General features: G+C 38.8%; 1 protein-coding gene across 7 annotated transcripts in view; it reads left to right on the top strand.

Annotated features, from left to right (window-relative positions):
• Positions 1–19,853, top strand: part of DOCK4 (dedicator of cytokinesis 4) — a 516,333-nt gene that overhangs the window by 389,344 nt on the left and 107,136 nt on the right. For all 7 annotated transcript variants that reach the window (XM_058297210.1, XM_058297211.1, XM_058297213.1 and 4 more), the window contains exons 24-25: positions 14,285–14,412; positions 16,985–17,119. In XM_058297210.1, coding sequence (XP_058153193.1) covers positions 14,285–14,412; positions 16,985–17,119 — 263 coding nt within the window. The remainder of the gene's footprint in view (positions 1–14,284; positions 14,413–16,984; positions 17,120–19,853) is intronic.

Genomic DNA, 19,853 nt, shown 5'->3' with positions numbered 1-19,853 from the left:
CAGAGAAAGGATTTTTATTTTTTATTTTTGTTTTGAGGGAGTTTGGGTTGGTATTGAAAGCCTGGTTTTTAATCACAATTCTCCAGAAGTTACTGTATTCAAAACAGAGAATGAGTAAAAATTACCTAGGAGCATAAAAAATTAATTGCCTCATCAAGATATAGTGAAATCAGATTCATGTTTAGGATATACATATGGGATATTCATTTTCCATTGCTGCAACCATTACCACAAACTTAGTGGCTTAAAACAATACAGAATGTTTAACTTAGAGTTCTAGAAATCAGAGCTCCATTGAGCTAAAATCAGAATGTCAGCAGGGCTGCGTTCCTCCACGGGGGCTCTAAGGGAGAGTCCATGTTCTTGTCTTCTCTGGCTTCTAGAGGCCAGCTGCGTTCCTTGGCCCACGGTCCCCTTTATCTCCAGAGCCAGCAGCGTGGCATCTTTAAATCTCCCCAGTTCTGCGGCTCCTGCCTCCTGCTTTCACTTACAAGGATCCCCTTGTTTACATTAGCCCACCCTGATAATCCAGGATAATCTCATCGCAATGTCTTTAATTTAATCACGTCTGCAAAAGTCCCTTTTGTCACATAAGTTAAACATATTCACAGGTTCTAGGGATTAGGATGTGGACATCTTTGGGGCCCTTTATTCTGCCTACCATTTATGGGTAAAATAACCAAATCTAATAGTAGGGGATGGCTTAGCCCCATATAAGGAGGCAAAAAATACTCAGATATCTAAGAAATTTTATTTGTTTTTTTGTTTATTTATGTACTTATTTATTGAAAGTAAAAGAAATGAAATGCAGAAGGGCTACAGTTAACAGTAATTTACATATACTGGCCAGGTTGAGGTTATACTTTCCTAATTAAAATTACAAATCTGAAACAGAGGCCAAGAGAAGAACCTCTTGAGGTGTCAACTGAATCAATTTAGCTAAAGACAAAGCACTTCATAAATTCTTGACCTACCTTAATGACAGTTTCAGTTCTCAGAAGGTAAAGAATAGTGTGAACATTTGCTACTCCGAGCTTAATTCTGTACAGCAAAGAAATACTGATTAGTGAGATAGAAGATAGAAGAATCTGAGAAAGTAACCTTGTTTCTAGGGGTTCATTTAAGCCAGAGAAAGGAATAAAAAGTACAGTTGGCCCACATTCAGAAAATAAATGTCCAAACACAGGAGAACAAGATCTGAGAGCTAGAAAGTTCTAAAAGTTGTCATTTTACTAGAACCCCAAGGAGGAAAAAAGTGAAAAGAGGCCCACAGAGGAACCAGCATGACTGTAGAATACTCCTGGTTGAGCTTAGCTTGGAAATTAATACTTAAGGAAGATGGAAGGAAGGACACATACTAAGGTCAGCATCAAAGAAGGGAGGAGGAAAGCTTGGTTGAATTAAGGGTCACTGGGGCAGGCAAGAAGAACTTCCCACAGCCAGACTCCCCCCCCCCCCACTGCCTTAATCTTGAAGGGGTGGCCAAAATCAGAGTCTAGGACTTCTGCCCAAATCTAAAGGACACAGCTAGGATCTGGACTCTCTGTAGATTGGTATCTAGTGTTTGAAAGAACTGGAATACTGGCAGACTTATTTAAGGTATAGAAATTAGGCAACTCATTTTTCCCTTTCTCCCCACAATTCTCTTCCTCTATTTCCTGAAGGTTCGGAATAGCAGGGTCTAATTTTTGGAGAAGCCAGCTTTGGCAATGGCAAAAAGAATAGATTTGAAAGGGAAGGAGGGAGGCACATCAGGGTGGGAGGTGAGGGTGGTAGATGAGGGTGATGGCAGAGAGCCTGCAGGGGCCTGAGTCTCCTAAGCTGTGCAAGGTCAGGCTGTGCTAGAGCTGTGGTTTTTGCATTAACTTTGCATTTGGCTCTATTGCCCACTACTTGATGATTTGTTTAGCAGAGGTCTGCAGTCATTGCTGAACTATTTTCTTGCTAAGAAGGTAATCATATATGTTTCTATTTTGGGATGATGGTGCAGTTTACCTGTCAAAACTCAACATAGATAATAGAGGTAAGTGCAAAAACCTGAATTCACTGAGCATGAACCAAAGCACAGGTGCTGCATTCTTTTACCTAGGAAAAAAAAAATCCAGTGTTTTAGGGTAGAAATTTCTTTTAAAAAGTAGCCAAATATACTCCCCCCACCCACCACCATTTTGGCAGGAAATTCCCCAGTCCCCATTACCAGTCTTATGTCTTTCAAATAGGCCGCGATAAAAAATAAGGTGAGGGAGAAAGGCAGATTATTAAACTATTTCTAAAGTATATTCAGGAAATGAATGCCTCCTAGTTCCCTCCATTCCAGGCCATAATATAAAAGAAGGGTGTTTGGGAGGTATATCTATTAATTTGACAACTTGAATAAAATCTTACTACAGTTGATCTGTACCAGTAGAATTTATTTCTTAGAATTGTAGTTAAAATGCAGTTTGTATTGGGGGGATGATTCAATTTCTTTCATATTTGAAAATATCATTTGTTGAAAACTTTTCCGTTAACCAGTGCTTGCATAGTAGCAGATGGGCCTTTTTAAGACTAGTAGAATTGTCTCAATAAGAGCTTCTCTTTTCTCCAGAAGCATTGGGAAATGTTTACAGATATTAGTTTTTATTGGAGATTACATGTTGGTTATCCAATATGAAAATACTTTTTAAAAAATATCTGGGGGAAGCGGACTTGGCCCAGTGGTTAGGGTATCCATCTACTACATGGGAGGTCTGCAGTTCAAACCCCGGGCCTCCTTGACCTGTGTGGAGCTGGCCCACGCTCAGCGCTGATGAGCGCAAGGAGTGCCCTGCCACGCAGGGGTGTCCCTGTGTGGGGGAGCCCCACGCGCAAGGAGTGCGCCCCGTGAGGAGAGCCTCCCAGCATGAAAGAAAGTGCAGCCTGCCCAGGAATGGCGCTGCACACACGGAGAGATGATGTGTCAAGATGACGCAACAAAAAGAGACAGATTCCCATGCCCCTGACAACAGCAGACGTGGACAAAGAACATGCAGCAAACAGACACAGAGAACAGACAACTGGGGTGGGGAAGAAAGGGGAGAGAAATAAATAAATAAATCTTAAAAAAATAAAAGCTCTTGCAAAAAAAAAAAAAATTACCTGGGACCTCAAGAAAGCCTTTGGTTAAAATTGTTGGTACCCCCCACCCTCAATTTTTTTTATCTCCCCTCTTCACCCTTAATTGTGTTCCTCTCCCTTCCTAGGCTTTTCCAAAGTAGAGAAACTCAAGGGTAATTATGACCTTTCTAGGTGTCCTCCATCATCAGTGAGCTCTGAAAGTACAGCTTTCAAAGTTCTTTAGGCTGTATCCATGGACTTTATTAAAGATTTACCAACACAATAGTTTGTTATTTTTTTGTTTTGAAGCAAAGGTGTGTATTAGCTAAAGCCATGTTTAAGTGCACTTTTTTATTGAAGTGATAGAAAGGGGGCTTTTTGGAAAATAGTTTCTATTTCTTTGCTTAGATGCCTTACCCCAAATGTAGAACTTAAGATGAAAAATAAGCATCAATAAAATCATTGGTGATCTTGGTTTTACCTTACTTTTTGAAAATAAACATAAACTCACTTATTTTGGGCTACTCTTGATGTAATTTAAATTTAGTGCTCTTACCATATTTCTGAACTTCTCAATATCACTTGGCATTCACAAACACATTACTTTAAGCCCATTCTGGGGAAAGGATGAAGCCTACATTGTTTCATTTCTTATATATCCCTCATCCACATTTGCACAGTTTTTAAGAGGGCTTGGGGGTAGGGATGGCTATGTGTCTTGTTTCCAGTGCCCAAAGAAGATGCTGCATTTTGTGTCTAGCCATGGTGATGAGAAGAACTGAATTCTCTTAGTGACTCAGAGCGAGAGTACCAGCAGATGGAGGCATTGTAAACCAGATTGTGATAATGTGCCTCCTCATCTCTTCCATTCAAGCGATGCTGAAACATGAAGACAGAAGTGCTAGGCTCTGTTTCAGTGGACTGCAATGTCTAGTAGAACTCATGATAAGTCTCATTCATTCATTCATTCATTCATTCAATAATTTTGTTGTGGGCAGACCTTACTCCAGGTGTTATGTTAGGAATATTGTTGCAAAGTAAACAGGTAACGTCCCTGCCCTCACTCTGCTTGTGGCAGATGTTGAACCAGTAATTATGATAAGATATGATGGGGGAAGCGTATGGGGCACCATGTAGCAGGGAGGCCTGCTTGAGTCTAGGGGGCATCCCACCGCCTAAGCTCAGTTAACCGTCAGTGTGCTGACGTGGCTCTAAAATGTGTATTTCTAGAACACATCTCAGAGTGCTAAACATTAGTGTCCACCTGTCCTTTCAATATCTCTAAGTGGAGGTCTCACAAGCTTCTCAAAATCAGCATGTCTAAAGTGAAAATGTCCACTTTTGTCTCTCTAAGCCTGCTTCTCTCCTGTTTCAGTACATAGCAACACCATTCACCTAGTTGCATACTCCCCAAACAGCAGAATCATTCTTGAAACCTCCTTCTCTCCTTGCCCCAAGATCTCACAGCCCAAGGCTCCTGCCATGCTACCAGAGCATCTCACGTCTGGCCACTTCTTTCCCTCCTCACTGCTGCTTTTCCAGTCCGAGCCACTTTCTGGTCTAAACTGCTTCAGTACTTTCTGTACTCATCTCCCATATCTCCTTTCTCCTATGGAGCCAAAGTTATCTTTCAAAACATCATAGCAGATGATGTCACTACCATTTAGAATCCCTTTCTGTTATCCTAGTTGTTTTTGTTTTGTTTGGGGGATACCCTCCAGAATTTATACCCTCCATGTCCCTTTCATCTGGCACTGCACACTTCACTGGTTGTTTCTCCTTACCACTTTTCTTTGCTTGGAATCCGCTTTCTTCAGCCCCTGCCTGCCCCTAGTTAATCTCCACTTAGCCTTCTGCATTTGGCCTTACTGTCATTTTCTCAAGGACCCTCCTATCTGTCTCCTTCTTGTCCTATTACCACTCTCATAATACATTATGCTGTGTCTTGGATCACCTAATGCAACTACAAAACAGAAATTGTATCATTAGTAGTATACTGCCTGTCTCTCTCCCTCAACCCAGAAGGAAAACCCCAGAGGAGAAGGTCCTTATTTTTTTTTTTTTTAAGATTTATTTTTCATTTTATTTCTCTCCCCTTCCCTGCCCCCCTCCTCCAGTTGTCTGCTTTCTGTGTCCATTCACTGTGTGTTCTTCTCTGTCTGCTTGTATTCTTGTCAGCAAGAATCTGTCTTGTTGTTGCATCATCTTGCTGCGTCACTTCTCCGTGTGTGCAGTGCCACTCCTGGGCAGGCTGCACTTTTTTCGCACTGGGTGGCTCTCCTTACAGGGCCTTACTCCTTGCCCATTGGGGCTCCTCTATGCAGGAGACACCCCTGTGTGGCTTGTCACTCCTTGCACTCATCAGCACTGCACGTGGGCCAGCTCATCACATGGGTCAGGAGGCCCTGGGTTTGAACCCTGGACCTCCCATGTGGTAGCCGGACACAGTTATCTTGATCACTGTATCTGCAACTTTCATAACAGTGCCTGGCACATAGTAGGTGCTTTGGTAGATATTTTGTGAATAAAATATGATATACTGGGTCATGTGCTAGGGATCAGGATATAACAGGTGTAGCTTTTGAATAAATAATGTGTATGAATAAAATAAAATTCTTATTGGAAAAGCAATTTCTGAGCTGTGGATGAGCATGAGTATGGCAGAACAAACTATGGGGGTCCCAGGCCACGACTGACAAAAGTAAGAAGTGTGTATAAGCATCCATTTTGCTTTAGAAGGGTATACCATGTGGTGGAAGCATCCAGGGTGGAATTAAAACCAGTGCGTGAGATCTGTAAACCACATACAGAAATCATCCTGACCCCTTGCCTGGTGTTTTCCTTTGTGATTCTGATGTCTGCAAGAGAATGTAGCCACTCTGCACCTGTAGTCCTTCTCCTCTGAGTGTATGTTTTCTCTACCCTAAAAATAGTGTTTGAAAGGTTTGTATGCAGGTGTTGTTGCTGTCTGTGACTTGGACACTTCAGTTCCTTTTCTTTGATCACAAAGGCCCAACCCAGGTCTGACTGCAGAATTTCTGCAGCTTTGGTGCTTCTCTGCAACCAGCATGCAAAGCTGTGCCTTGGTGTGGCCTCCTGACCATCCCGGTTACCATCTCGTCCTCCTGAGGCTTCAGGTAACAGCTGCCTTGCAGTACAACTGGCATCCAGCCCATGCAGGACTCAATTTGTGGAGGGTAACTGGCATCCACATATGACACCCTGGGACTCACAAGCCTTACTTTCTCACAAACAGATACTCACTTCAAGGATCCTCCTAAACTTTTGTTGATGGAGGAGGCAAAGGTCAGCGTATGAATCTCCTCAGAATTAACCCAGACGAGGAAATTTATCAGCATTTCCTAACTGCCCCTCCTCCTTTGTAGCCCCACAGCCATTGGGAATTACTGATGGGAGCTGCCTTTATCCACTTAAGTGTGCACAGGTGAAATAAAAATAAATGAGAGTCACTCCTTCCTAGACTCAGTGAGACTTAAAGTACAGCTTGCTTTCATTTGGAATATGAGTGTATCCACCCTTTCAAAGAAAGAAATTGCCTGAAAGATTCTATTGTTAATGGGGTGGAAAGTTAAAGTTTGTTCAGCTGTGGTTGTTTTGTTTAGGCGCCCTGCATGATGGGTCCAGGTGTTTTCTTTTAAACGGAAGCATTAGGATTTTAACCAGTTACTTGTTTGGTATATTCCCACAGGTTCTTTCTTTTGCTTTTGCATTGTCCTAGTAATGGAGAAAAGACAAATCTGCAGGCTAGGTAGTATATAATTTCTTTTTATATATACCACACGTGAATGTCTAGCTCACTTTTATACAGTAGATGTTTTCTTAACAGTTGGTTTCAAATTGAATTTTTAGAAATCAAACCCCACTGCTGCAGGAACATACCAGATAAGCTTTATCTTCCTTTCTAATTAAACATCACTAGGCAGTGATTTCTGTCACTTAAGCGTTCACATTTTTTTTTCCTGATTCTTTTCATCAAGTAATTGATTTGTAAGTTCCCTGGTGAGGCTTACTCTTTCAAGGAATTATTTTATTACAAGTTTGGATTTTAATATTCTGTATTTATTTACTTAAAATAAAGCTTGCCTATGCATATGGCATTTGTTTTGGTGGTAAACCTAAGGCCAGACCTTCTTTTATTGGGGTCCCCATGACAGTCACCAAAAGAAATATGAGACTTCAAAGCTGATTTCTAAAAGAAATCAAGAAGAAATTAAGGGAAATCAGGCAAGTACTGATAAAGGCACTTTCCAAACCATGGACACTTTGTATCCCCTATGATTTTTTTTATTAGGATACAGATTTATAGGTAAAATTTGAAAAAACGAGAAAGGATAATAGCAATAATATCATTATTAACCCTTATATATAGCACACACTATGTGCCAAATACTGTTAGTTCATGTAATCCTTAAAACAGTCACAGGAGGAGGTATCAATATTATCCCCAATTTGCTTAAAAGGCTGAGGCATAGTCCAACACAATTAGTGAGTGTGGGTTCCCTTCTAGATTCAGGCAGTCTGATTCTAAGGCCCATAAAGAGAAAGAAGGCATCACATAGGGAACCTGAACAGAATCAGTGGAATATTTAATTTTGGTGAATCCAGTTTATGAATTATTTTCTTTGACAGTCTGCCTTTTGTACCCTATTTTAAAAATCTTTGCTAACCCAGGGTCACTAGAATTTTCTCCTATGTTTTCTTCCAGAAGTTTTATAGTTTTATCTATTGCATTTAGGTCTATGATCCATTCCAACTTTTTCTCTTTTCAATATTTGGTGTGAGGTAAGGGTCAAGGTTAATTTGTTTTTGTTTTTGTTTTCATATGGCTATCCAGTAGTTCCAGTACCATTTGCTAAAAAGATTATCCTTTCTCCACTGCTTTTTAACTGTATTTTTTTAACAAATCAATTTTATTAATGCATATTAATACAGCATAAATCCATTCAAAGTGTACAATCAGTGGTATTTGGTGTATTCACATATTTGTGCATTCATCACTTGAATCATTCTTAGAAAACTTTTATTATTGCAATAATAATAAACAAAAAACAAAAGTCATCTCTCAATATCTCTATGCTTCCCCTGCCATACATAGCTGCTATTCTTTTTCCTTCTCTGTAGTAAGTTTGTATTTATATTTGTAGAAAGTCTTATATATGCAATATCACCCATATTCATGTTTTACATGAGGTTTTGCTATCTTATACAGTCACATGTTACATTTTTTAGCTTTCCTTCTAGTAATACACATGACCTTAGATGTTCCCTTTCAACCACTGTCATACCCATTTAATAGCTCCTCTAGTTACAAACACTATGATGTGCTTACACCATTTCTATTCATTTCCAAAAATTTAAAAACAAGCTTTTTACCAATTATTCTGATTAACCCTCAGTTTTCCCTTCTCTGCCCTCCTATTTTCTGTTGACCTACATTCTAATTATTGACTCCATGAGTTTACACAATATATTTAGTTCATAATAGCACAAAATACAGTATTTGTCCTTTTGTGTCTGGCTTGCTTCACTCAACATAATGTCCTTCAGGTTCATCCATGTTTTCATATACTCCACAACTTCATTTCTTTTTTCAGCTGCATAAAATTGCATCATATGTATACACCACAATTTATCCATTCATCTTTAACTGTATTTTTTAAAAAACAAATCCAAAATGTCCAATCAGTGGTATTTGGTATAATCACATAGTTATGTGTACAATATTTAACTATATTTTAAAAGAAGTTTAAATTACAGGAAAGTTACATAGAAAATATAGGGGATTCCCATATACCTTACACCCTCCCCTTCACTCATTTTCCCCTATTAATAACATCTTAAATTAGTTGTAGTTGATAAACAAATATTGAAGCATTGCTACTAACCATGGTCTATAGTTTACATTATGATTTAAACTTTGCACCATACAATTTTATAGGTTTTGGCAAAACGCGTAATTGCAATATCATGCAAAACAATTCCAATGCCCTATGTTCCTCCTAGTTTTCTCTCTGTCTCCCATCAGAACCTCTGGTAACTACTATCTTTATATCAGTGTTAAAAGCTCTTCCATTACTACAGTAATAATGTCTACTTTGGTCTGTGTTGCATTCCCCACTTACGTTTATTCATTCCTCAGATTTAGGGATAGTGATGTCCACTCTGCTTCAGATTATGAGGGAGCTTAGATCTTATGGGGCATATGGAAGGAGCTGATTTGCTTGCAGTTATAGATACTCTTTGCTTTTTGGGATGGAAGTTGTCCATCATCATTATTTTGTAATTTGTCCTGTGCAAGTCCAATGAACCAGAGAGTAGATGTTGACTGCAACTCTGCTGACATCTCAGCTCAAACAGCATAGAACAGAACAAACACTTAAGTCTCTGAGACCTGTATTTAGCAGTTATAGTGCTAATTATAGGTTCAAATAAAAGGGGTAGAAAAATGTTTAGGGAAATTATAAATAAGTATAACTCTCTTACATTGGGGAAATAGGTTATCATATATTCCAAAGTAAGGTCAACCAACAAGGTGCTGATTTCATAGGTTGTGTGCCTTGCCTATAGTGTCCAGATATCTCCAGAGCCTTTGGGAATACCCCTGTTTGAGGCTTTAACTGTGGCAGTTAGTGATATCCACCTGAGAAGTGCATAAGTGTAACTCTTTTGTTGTTAATGTTTCTCCCTTTTGGTTGAGATCTTTTTCCAAATGCATTGCTTGGTAATAATCCCTTGGTGCCAGGGATGCTCATCTTCAGGAGTCATGTCCCATGCCAGGGGGAAGGTAGTGAGTATATTTGCTGAGTTTGGCTTAAAAAGAGGCCACATTTCAGTAACAAGGTTTTCAGGAGGTAACTCTTAGGCAACAGATATTATTGGGTTAAGTTTTAATTTTATAAGAATAAGGTTCCTAAGTACAAGCATTACAATCAGGAGCTTGACATATTGGTTGGTTTTCTTTTATTAGGCACTGCCTATGTACTCTAGAGATTCTCACCCCTCTATTAGAGATTGTAGCAGGACTCCCAAGGATGGGGATTTAATATTTTGTTGGTTATTGAGTGGGTCTGAGATGACCCACTATGACCTATGACCACATGAACACATCCATATTCCATATTCCATAGAGGCATGCCTCATGTGTACCCTTCCTCACACATCCCCCCATCACCAACACCCTGTACCAGTGACCCTCCCCCGCCATAGTTGCCAAAAGAACACTCCTACAAGTATATTCTCAACCATAGTCCTCTACCTCCCTAGAGTTCACCTGTTCCTTCCTCCAAACCTCTCCCCAGGTCTGTGGATAGCCCATCCAACCTTCCCAGCCCTTCTCACACTCACACTACTGCATTGTCAACCCCATCCACGCCAAACCTCCCCATCCACCTTATATCCCTTCTCCATTGAATTGCCTTGGCACCCTTGTTGAAAATTAGCTGATAATATATATAGTGCATATATATGACTATTTTGGGATACTGTTTTGTTCCATGTTTTGTTCCAATATGACATAAGGTCTAACCTTATGTCATATTGCCATACTACTTTTGTTACTGTAGCTTTATAACAAATCTTTAAATCAGGTACTTTAAATCCTCCAAATTTATTATTTGTGAAAATTGTTTTGATTGTTTTTCATCCTTTACATTTTCATATAAATTTTTAAATCAGCATGCCAATTTCTTTTTAAAACACCCACTAGGGTTATGGATGGGATTGTCTTGAATCTACAGATTAAAATGTGGAGATTTATATCTTAATGTTGAGAATTTCTGTCCATGAGTACAGTCTATCTTTCCATTTACTTAAGTCTTCTTTAACTTCCCTCATCAAGATTTTGTAGTTTCCATGTATAAATATTATGCATATATTTTGTTAAATTTATTCTTATGTATAATATTTCATATACACTATTGTAAATTACAGTTTTTAATTTAAATTTTTAATGGTTGCCAGTATATAGTGATATAATTGACATTTGTTTATTGCCTTGTATATTCTGTGACATTGCTAAACTCATTATTAGGTGTAGTAATTTTTTTGTATAGTCCACAGTATTTTCTATGTAGACAAACATGCCATCTGTGAATAAAGACAGTTTTACTTCTTCCTTTTACTCTATAAGCATTTTGTTTCTCTTTTTTGTTGTTGTTGTTTGTTTTTTGTTTTTTTGCCTTGTTACACTGGTTTGGAGCTCCAGTAAAATGCTGAATTGCACTGGTGAGAGTTTTTATTATTCATGGATCCTAAATTTTGTCATATTTTTTCTATATCTACTGCTAATCTGATAAATTATCTTGCAAATATTCAAAAAACTTTGGATTTCCAGGAAAAAATTTATTTGGTCATAGTGCTTTATAAATATAAATATATACTACTAGATTAATTTTACTAAAATTTTATATAGATTTTTATATCTATATTCACACATGCATTTCTTTTTCTTCCCGGATGAAAGCACAGTAAATGACTTTATAATTAATTAATCCCCCCCCTCCAGTTGTCTGCTGTCTGTGTCCATTAGCTGCGTGTTCTTCTGTGACTGCTTCTATCCTTATCAGCGGCACCGGGAATCTGTGTTTCTTTTTGTCACGTCATCTTGTTGTATCAGCTCTCCGTGTGTGTGGCACTGTTCTTGGGCAGGCTGTAATTTCTTTCGCACTGGGCGGCGAAAACCTCAAAGAACTCAGGAAGGCTTCAGAAAGGCTCAGGAATTGAAAATATTGGGTACCTCTGAAGACTAAGGATGCTATAAATATGAAAATTGGTTAAAATTTTTTATAAAGAATAGCCAGCAATCCACTCCACCCTGCCCCAATCCCCTCATTGATTCCAGAAAAGAAAAAAAAAATTTTACACTCTAAACTTTTAAAGAAAATAAACAATATATGGCCTGAATTCAAGAGCACCAGGCACAGCTAAATTTGGGGATGAGGCTCCTTATTAAAAACAGCCTCACAGTTAAACAGGAAGAAACCCCAACCTCCCTGCCACTTTTCTTGATTTCAAATTACTAGAAGATGGGTTTGTGCTATCCAGGGAGGAGATTGACAAGTTCTTCTCTAGAGAAATTGGACGGCCCAAGAGAAAACATCTTAGTTATCAGAATTTGTGGATTCTCCAATGAAACATTCTTCCCATCATTTCCAGTAAAACTTTACCAGTGCACAAGCTTGCCTAGGCTCAAAGAGTTTATTTTCTGGGAAGTGGATGTGGCTCAACTGATAAGGCCTCAGCCTATGTCCAGTTCGATCCCTCGGGCCTGCTGATGAAAAAGAAGAAGAGAAAGCATGCCTGTACGGTGAGCCGGTGCTCATGTGGTGAGCCAGGTGCCTGCACAGTGAGCTGAGTGCCCATGTGAATGCCCACGCAGTGAACTGAGTGCCCACGTGGTAAGCTGAGTGCCCACGCGAGTGCTCGTGTGATGAGCCAAGTGCCCATGCAACGAGCCAAGTGCCTATGCAAGTGTCCGTATAGCAAGCCAAGTGCCCACATGAGTGCCTGCATGGTGAGCCAGTGCCTGCACAATGAGCCAAGTGCCCATGTGAGTGTCCACATGGTGAGCCAGTGCCCACACAGTGAGCCAGTGCCTGCGTGATGAACTGAGTGCCTGCACAGCAAGCCAAGTGCCCATGAGGTGAACCAGTGCCCATGCAAGTGAGTCATCCAGCAAGATGATGTGACAGAAGAAAGACGAAGGTGAAAGTCAAAGTGAAAGCGCAGCAGGCACCAGGAACTGAGGTGCCACAATTGACAGGGAATCTCTCTCCACATCAGAGTCCCAAGGATAAATCCCTGTGAATTCTAGAGGAGAAAGACAAGAAGACAAAAAAGAGAAATATATACAGAAGATCACACAGTGAAAGAACACAGACAGCAAAAACAGCCATGCAGGGGAGGGGGGAAGCGGGGGGGGGGGGGGAGTTTATTTTCCAAATAGCATTTTATTACCTCACTTGAAAAGATGAATGGACAATGAAAGATCACCAGACACTGGAGAAAAACTTTAACATGAAAGGCAGAGGTCATAATGAAACAACAACAAAAGAATATAAAAGAAAAAATAACTTAGAGAACAGAAAACTGTCAAAGCATAGTTTATGACTGAGAGAAAGAAAGAGAAGGAGGAGATTAAAATATATTCATGAAACAAGAACAGGATGCCATAGAGAACATTCTGAAAAATAAGTATGACTACAGAGTGAAAATGGGCCCCTTGTTAATAAATGATTAAGAATTTCAAGACAACAGTAGCAGAGCATTAAACCAAGCACAGGGCCCTTTTGAGGGCGGAGCCCCATGTGCCTACACAGGTTGCATGCCCATGAAGCTGACTCTGGAAGTAAAGAAAGCACTCTCAGAAATTACATATATGATCATGTAAATAAGAAAATTAAATAGAAGGACTGGAGATAAAATAAGGAAATCATCCCAAAAGTTAGATAAAATGATGGAAAAATATTTGAGAAAAGTAGAAGATAGTTTAAGAAATTCACAATGTGAATATAGTTTCACACAAAAGGCAGAGAAAACAGAAGGCAATAATCACAGAATTCAAGAACTAAAGGACATGAGCTTTCAGATTGAAAGGGCCAAGCCAGCATACATTATCATGAAATTTTGAATCACCAGGGATAAAATAAAGGTAAGTTCCTGAAAGCTTTCAAAGAGGAAAAAAAACAAAAGTAAAAATCAGATGATATACAAAGGACTGGAAATCAGAATGGCAGCAAACCCAAAATGTTAATTTAGCTGGAAATTGTGATACAGCTGCTTTGAGAGACTGCGAAGTGAAAGACAGGTAGAGATGCGTTCTCCTCATCTACCACAATTGGAAATCAGTAGATGATCCATCTCATTTCCCAGATGAAAGATCAGGGAAGAGCAAGAGAAGTATGCCATTGAGAAATCTGAAGGTAAAACAAACAATTAAGAAAAACTAAGAAATCTATTTCAATTAAAAAGTCAAAAGTGGTTACTGCCTCTTGAGTACAGGAATCATGAGTTGGGGAAAGGTGGAGCAAAGAATTAACTGTTTTTCAATACAAGTCTTATAGAACTATCACTTTTTTAAACTACTTAATATTTTAACAATTAGAATTAAATTTAAAAGCAGGTAAGGATTTGCCCAAGATTTGCGTGGGCCTCTTAACAGATGTGACACTAATGATTCTTCTCTCTTCAGATTCCCGGTACATTCTCTTGCCTGTCGTTTTACATCACCTCCACATGCACTTGCAAGAACAGAAGGACCTGATCATGTGTGCACGTATCCTTAGCAACGTATTTTGTCTCATCAAGAAAAATAGCTCAGTAAGTAAATACAGGTCAGAGTATGTAGTTCCCATCAAATGGTTTCTGGAAATAAAATTTTTAAAGTCTCCAAAGAAAGCACACTAAAGAATAACCCTCTGAGACTCTCACTTTTATTTCCAACTAGGTTGGACTTTTTCCTTTTTCACTTTTTCTGTGAGGAAATTTTTTTTCAGCCTTGTGGGATTGCTATAACCCGAATAACCTAAGTTTCCTAATATTGTATTTCAAGAAAGGACTGAATATTACCAAGTGAGAAAAATTAGAATTCTCAAAGCCTCCTACATAAGTCTTTAATCTTGATATGAAGAACGCCTTGTGGCAAGAATAAATTACTGCTTGCAAAATGAAGTCTTTTTTGGCTCATTCTGTGAAAGAAAACATGGTAATGCCTGAGAGTGACTGTGGCTCTTGGGCCAGGTCTCATGGAGACTGTGGCAGAAGAGCTAAATCCTAGGAGACCAGGGGTATCTTGCAGCACAACCATTATTTGGCTCCCACAATAATCGCTTAATTGTTTTTGGTTTGGGGGATTCTAGTAGATGTTCCTGAATCTTGATGCAGAGCAGTTGTGTTAGAGTAAGCAATGCAATTAAAGAGAAATTGCATGCTTGCTTATAAATGGGGACAACTCAGAGGTTTCATGTTCATGGTTCAGGGGTCTGATGTGAGATCCACATATGAAGGATGTCCTGTTCCAATTTTGTCAGTCTACAAGAGTTAATTAAGCATATTCACTGGTAACAAGTATTACAAAGCAGAGTACTGAGATAACTGTTTCTTTGCCTCCCTGTTACATTTATGCTATATTTCCTCATTTTTTGTCACAGCTTTTGAAGGGCTCAGTAGTGAGCTGGGATGGATCTTCAGTACTGGGCAGAGATAGATAGAACCTCAGAACTATGGAAACAGAGTTGAAAGAAAAAGGTCTTAAAGTGTGACAAGATGGACCTACATGGGAAGGGATGATTGAATTTTACATACACACCCCTAATCCCCAAGGGTGTCTTGGGACCAGAGAAGAGTGATGAGAGGTGGAAGGCATTAATTTTGCTTTAAATCTCCCTCTCTACCATCCAATAAAGAAACTACCCATGCCTAGTTAGAATATTTTTCCAAACTATAATTGCCAAGAGTAAAAAAGTAAATAAACAGATAGTTCACTGCAGAAAACTGAGAAAAAATATCGCACTGGTAGAGTTGATTTGATTTTTTTTAACTTCTTGTCTATTTCAGTTTGGAAGTTGCACTTAGTTTTTGGACTTATCTGGTAAGGAATTCAGAGCAGAAACCAATTCACTGAGGCAAAAATCTTGGTAGTTTTCTTGGAAGTTTAAGAAAGTTTACCATAAAATACCAGCCAAACAGCTCTTTCAAAGTCACAACTTTCTAAAAGTCTTCTTTACAATGACTTATCTTATTGTGTACAGAAAATTTCATCTGGCACGGGTTTAATAGGAGGCCCACACACACAACATACAGTCCGTGCGGAGCAGCGTGGTTCTCTCTCTCAAGTCCTGGCTGCTTGGATAGTATTAACTCTGCTTCAGGAACAGCCCCCACGGTGGGGACTGACCTGAGGTCCAGTCTGCAGCTAATGGCAATCACCTAGACTGAATGTCATTCTGCAATATTTACATAGAGGGATTTTGTTGATCATTGTTAAAAGAAATAGTCTTTTGCATTTAAAATAAAGATTTAGGGAATGACCTGTGTAATTCCAGTGATGCCAAGAGTGAATGTAAGCACATTCTGAAATCAAGGAATTAAAGACTTTCAATACTAAGAAGTCCTTTTAAAGAATCAGGTCTGTATTAGTTAGCTGAAGGGAGTACTGGTGTAAAATACCAGAAATTGGTTGGTTTTTATAAAGGGTATTTATTTGGGGTAGGATACCAGGCCATAAAGCATAAGTTACTTCCGTCACCAAAGTCTGTTTTCACGTGTTGGAGCAAGATGGCTGCTGGCGTCTGTGAGGGTTCAGGCTTCCTGGGCTCCTCCCTTCCAGGATCTTGTTTCTCTCTGGGCTCAGGGTTCCTCTCTTCCTGGGGCTTGTATCTCTTTCCTCTGTGAGTTTACTTTCTGGGGCTCCAGCTTAAGCCTTCAGCATCAAACTCCAACATCAAAACTCCAAAATCAGAAACCCTCCAACTCTGTCTTTTGCCCTGCCTTTTATCTGTGAGCCCACCAAGGGGTGGGGACTTAACGCCCTACCAAGAAAAGAGGTTAAGTAATCAAGTAAACCTCTGAATCCAATATAATCTCGTATGCCTGGAGGAAAAGACCAGTTTACAAACATAATCCAATATTTCTTTTTGGAATTCGTCAATATTATTAAACTGCTACAAGGTCCAAAGAGGCAAACTAAACTGTCACAGTCATACACCCTGTTGTTAGGGTAGGTGGTGGTGTGAATTTGCCTGGCATAATATCTATGACATTACTTTCCTTTTTACTTAGATCTCAGGGATCTGTGCTCTTGGAAACGTGCTTTTTCTCTCTTTCCCTTAAGGAAAGATCAATATGCATGTTAAGTTACAATTTCCTGAACCCATTTTTTTTTCTCTTTCAGGAAAAATCTGTGCTGGAGGAAATTGATGTGATAGTGGCCAGCCTGCTGGACATCTTGCTGAGAACCATCTTGGAGATCACCAGTCGACCTCAGCCATCCAGCTCAGCAATGCGGCTCCAGTTCCAGGACGTCACTGTAAGACCATTAAGCAAATGACACGCAGAACACGTCATAGTTGTGCTTGTTCAAGCTACCATCCCTTTAAGGGAGGGTTGCAAGGAGAATGTAGGAAATATGGCCTGGGGGAGAATGACCTGTGTGCATCTTAAATATATATGAGGTTGCCTTCATTGTTGCCAGGAAACTAGGACATGAGGCATGTTTGCTAAAAATCTTAGATTAAGAGTTTTTGATTTCAGAACACCAACTGATATTAGCAGTCATGTTGTCAAATTTAAATTAATTCATCATTCTATATCCCCAATCAAATTGGTAATTCTTTACTTTGTTTCACCCATTGACTTGCTTAAGGATGTGAGACTAGTGAACTAGAGCAAGAGGAATCAGGGGACCCAAGCACAAATTTTGTTTTTTTCATGACAATTAGTCAACATCTTAATTTTTTTTCAGCCTCAGTTTCCTCAGCTATAAAATGAGATGGTTTGACTTGGTAATTTTTTAATATGCCTTCAAGCTCCTGTATTTTCTGGGTCTAATATAACAGGATTCATATAAAATCTTACGCTAGAATATATGTATTTCTGTTTAAAACTCATATTCAATTGACCAAAGCTGATGTTTGTTTGTTTGGTTTTTTTTTGGTCTGATTAAGAATTTTCTTCTAAGCAAGTGATACCATTTGCAGAAATGATAATAGATGTTATAGTTTTCACATATTTATTGTTTACAAAATGTCAACACCTGCCATCATTTTTACAAATAGTGTTTTATGGAACCCCTGTCTTAAAATGTTTGCCCAGTGGAGCAGGTGTAGCTCAGTGGTTGAGTGCCTATTGTCATGTACAAAGTCCTGGATTCAGTCCCCTGTACCTCCTTAAAAAAAGGATATTTGCACCTGGCCCTTGATGAAAATAATTTTGATTTACTTAAAATGATAAAAGGCCCATGCTGGCCCTTGTGTTAAATTTGGCAGTTTCAGAGTGGCCATATTGTGTTGAATTTTTTTTTTTTTATCTGCTCCCAGAGCAAAGATATACCTGAGGGAACTGAGTTTTGGTTTTTGGAAGTAAGTTAAACTCTTTCTTTTTACAAAATAAGGTTAAAGATGGTATATAAAAAAGTTCCTATTAGATGTAATGGGTCTTCTACCTCATTTCAAGAAAAGAATAAGCGATTAATTTGGTCTAATGGAATTTCCTTGGTCTGATGCAATTGCATCTGCAAAATGGTACCTACCTCATGGGTTTGCTTCATTTTAAAATGGTACTGATTTCTCAGTTTTGTAAAAAGTATTCGTTTTAGTTTGTTAGACTGTCTAGCAATATATCAGAAATGTATTGGCTTTTACAATGGTGATTTATTAATTTAAAAGCTTACAGTTCTTTGGCATTATTCAGAGATGCTTTCTCACCAAGCTGCAGCAATGGGTGACCAGGCACATGGCGGTGTTCTCTCCTGTCTCCCCTCTCCTCCAGGTCTCGTTACTTTTGGCTTCTCACTAAAGAGGCCTTCTCTCAGCTTCTGTGTTCTGTTGATTTCATCTTCTGGCTCCCAGGGCCTTCTCAGCTTCTGGATTCCTCTCTGTCTCTGCAGTCTTTTATTCTTTCATTTATAGAGAATTCCACTAAGGGAATAAGACCCACCCTAGGTTGCATGATCTGATCAAAGGCCCTTAACTGAAGTAATATGCTGAAAAGGTCCCACCAACAATAGCTTTACATGCACAGGAATGGATTAACCCTAAGGACATATTTTCTGTGGTCCATAAAAGACTCCAGAGAAAATATATGTAAATTAGCACTCTACCCAGTCCACAGTAAATACTCAAAACATGTTATGACTTAATGCCACTGAAATTCATTCATTATGAGTTTGAGGGTTTTAGGCTTGAGGTATTGTATTTTTTATGTTGTTCTTCATTTTTAAAACTTTTTATTTTGTGATATTGTAGAGTTGCATGCAGTTACAAGAAATAATAAGATATATCTCTTTACTCAGTTTTCATAATAGTTAAGACTTTCAGAAAAATAGTATAATATCACAAACAGGATATTGACATTAATACAGACAAATACAAAATATTTCCATCACCCCAAGAATCCCTCATGTTAATAGACTCACTTTTCTCTCCGACATCCACTCACTCCCTAACCACAAATCTGCTTACCTTTTCTATAACTTTGCCATTTCAAAAATATTGTATAAATCGAATCCTACAGTATGTAGCATTTTGAGGATTGGCTTTTTTTGGTCAACATAATTATCTGAAAGTCCACTCAGGTTGCTATGTTTATCAATAGACCAATCTTATATAATGCTGAGTAGAATTCCATGCTGTAGATGTCTCATAATGTGTTTAACCCTTCACCTATTGGAGATATTTAGGAAACCCAGTTTGAAGCTATAATGAATAAAGGGGCAATTAGCATTAATGGACACATTTTTGTGTGCACGTAAGTTTTCATTTCTCTGGGATATATGCCCAGTAGTACAATTACTACTGTTGTATGTTAACTGCATTATTTAAGCTGTACCATTTTATGTTCCCACTAGTAGTTTATAAGTGATCCAGTATCTCCATATCCTCACACATTTGGTGTTCACCCCCCTGCCCCTTTTTTTAGCCATTTTCACAGGTGTATTGTAGTATTTTATTGTGGTTTAAATTTGCGTTTCCCTGATAGCTAATGATGTTGAACATCTTCTCACTTGTTTATTTGCCATTCGTACATCCTCTTCAATGAAATGC

Source organism: Dasypus novemcinctus, chromosome 5, assembly GCF_030445035.2.
Source record: "Dasypus novemcinctus isolate mDasNov1 chromosome 5, mDasNov1.1.hap2, whole genome shotgun sequence".
Lineage (NCBI taxonomy): Eukaryota > Metazoa > Chordata > Mammalia > Cingulata > Dasypodidae > Dasypus > Dasypus novemcinctus.
Note: the sequence above shows the minus strand (reverse complement) of the source record. Positions and strands in the feature narration are given on the sequence as shown.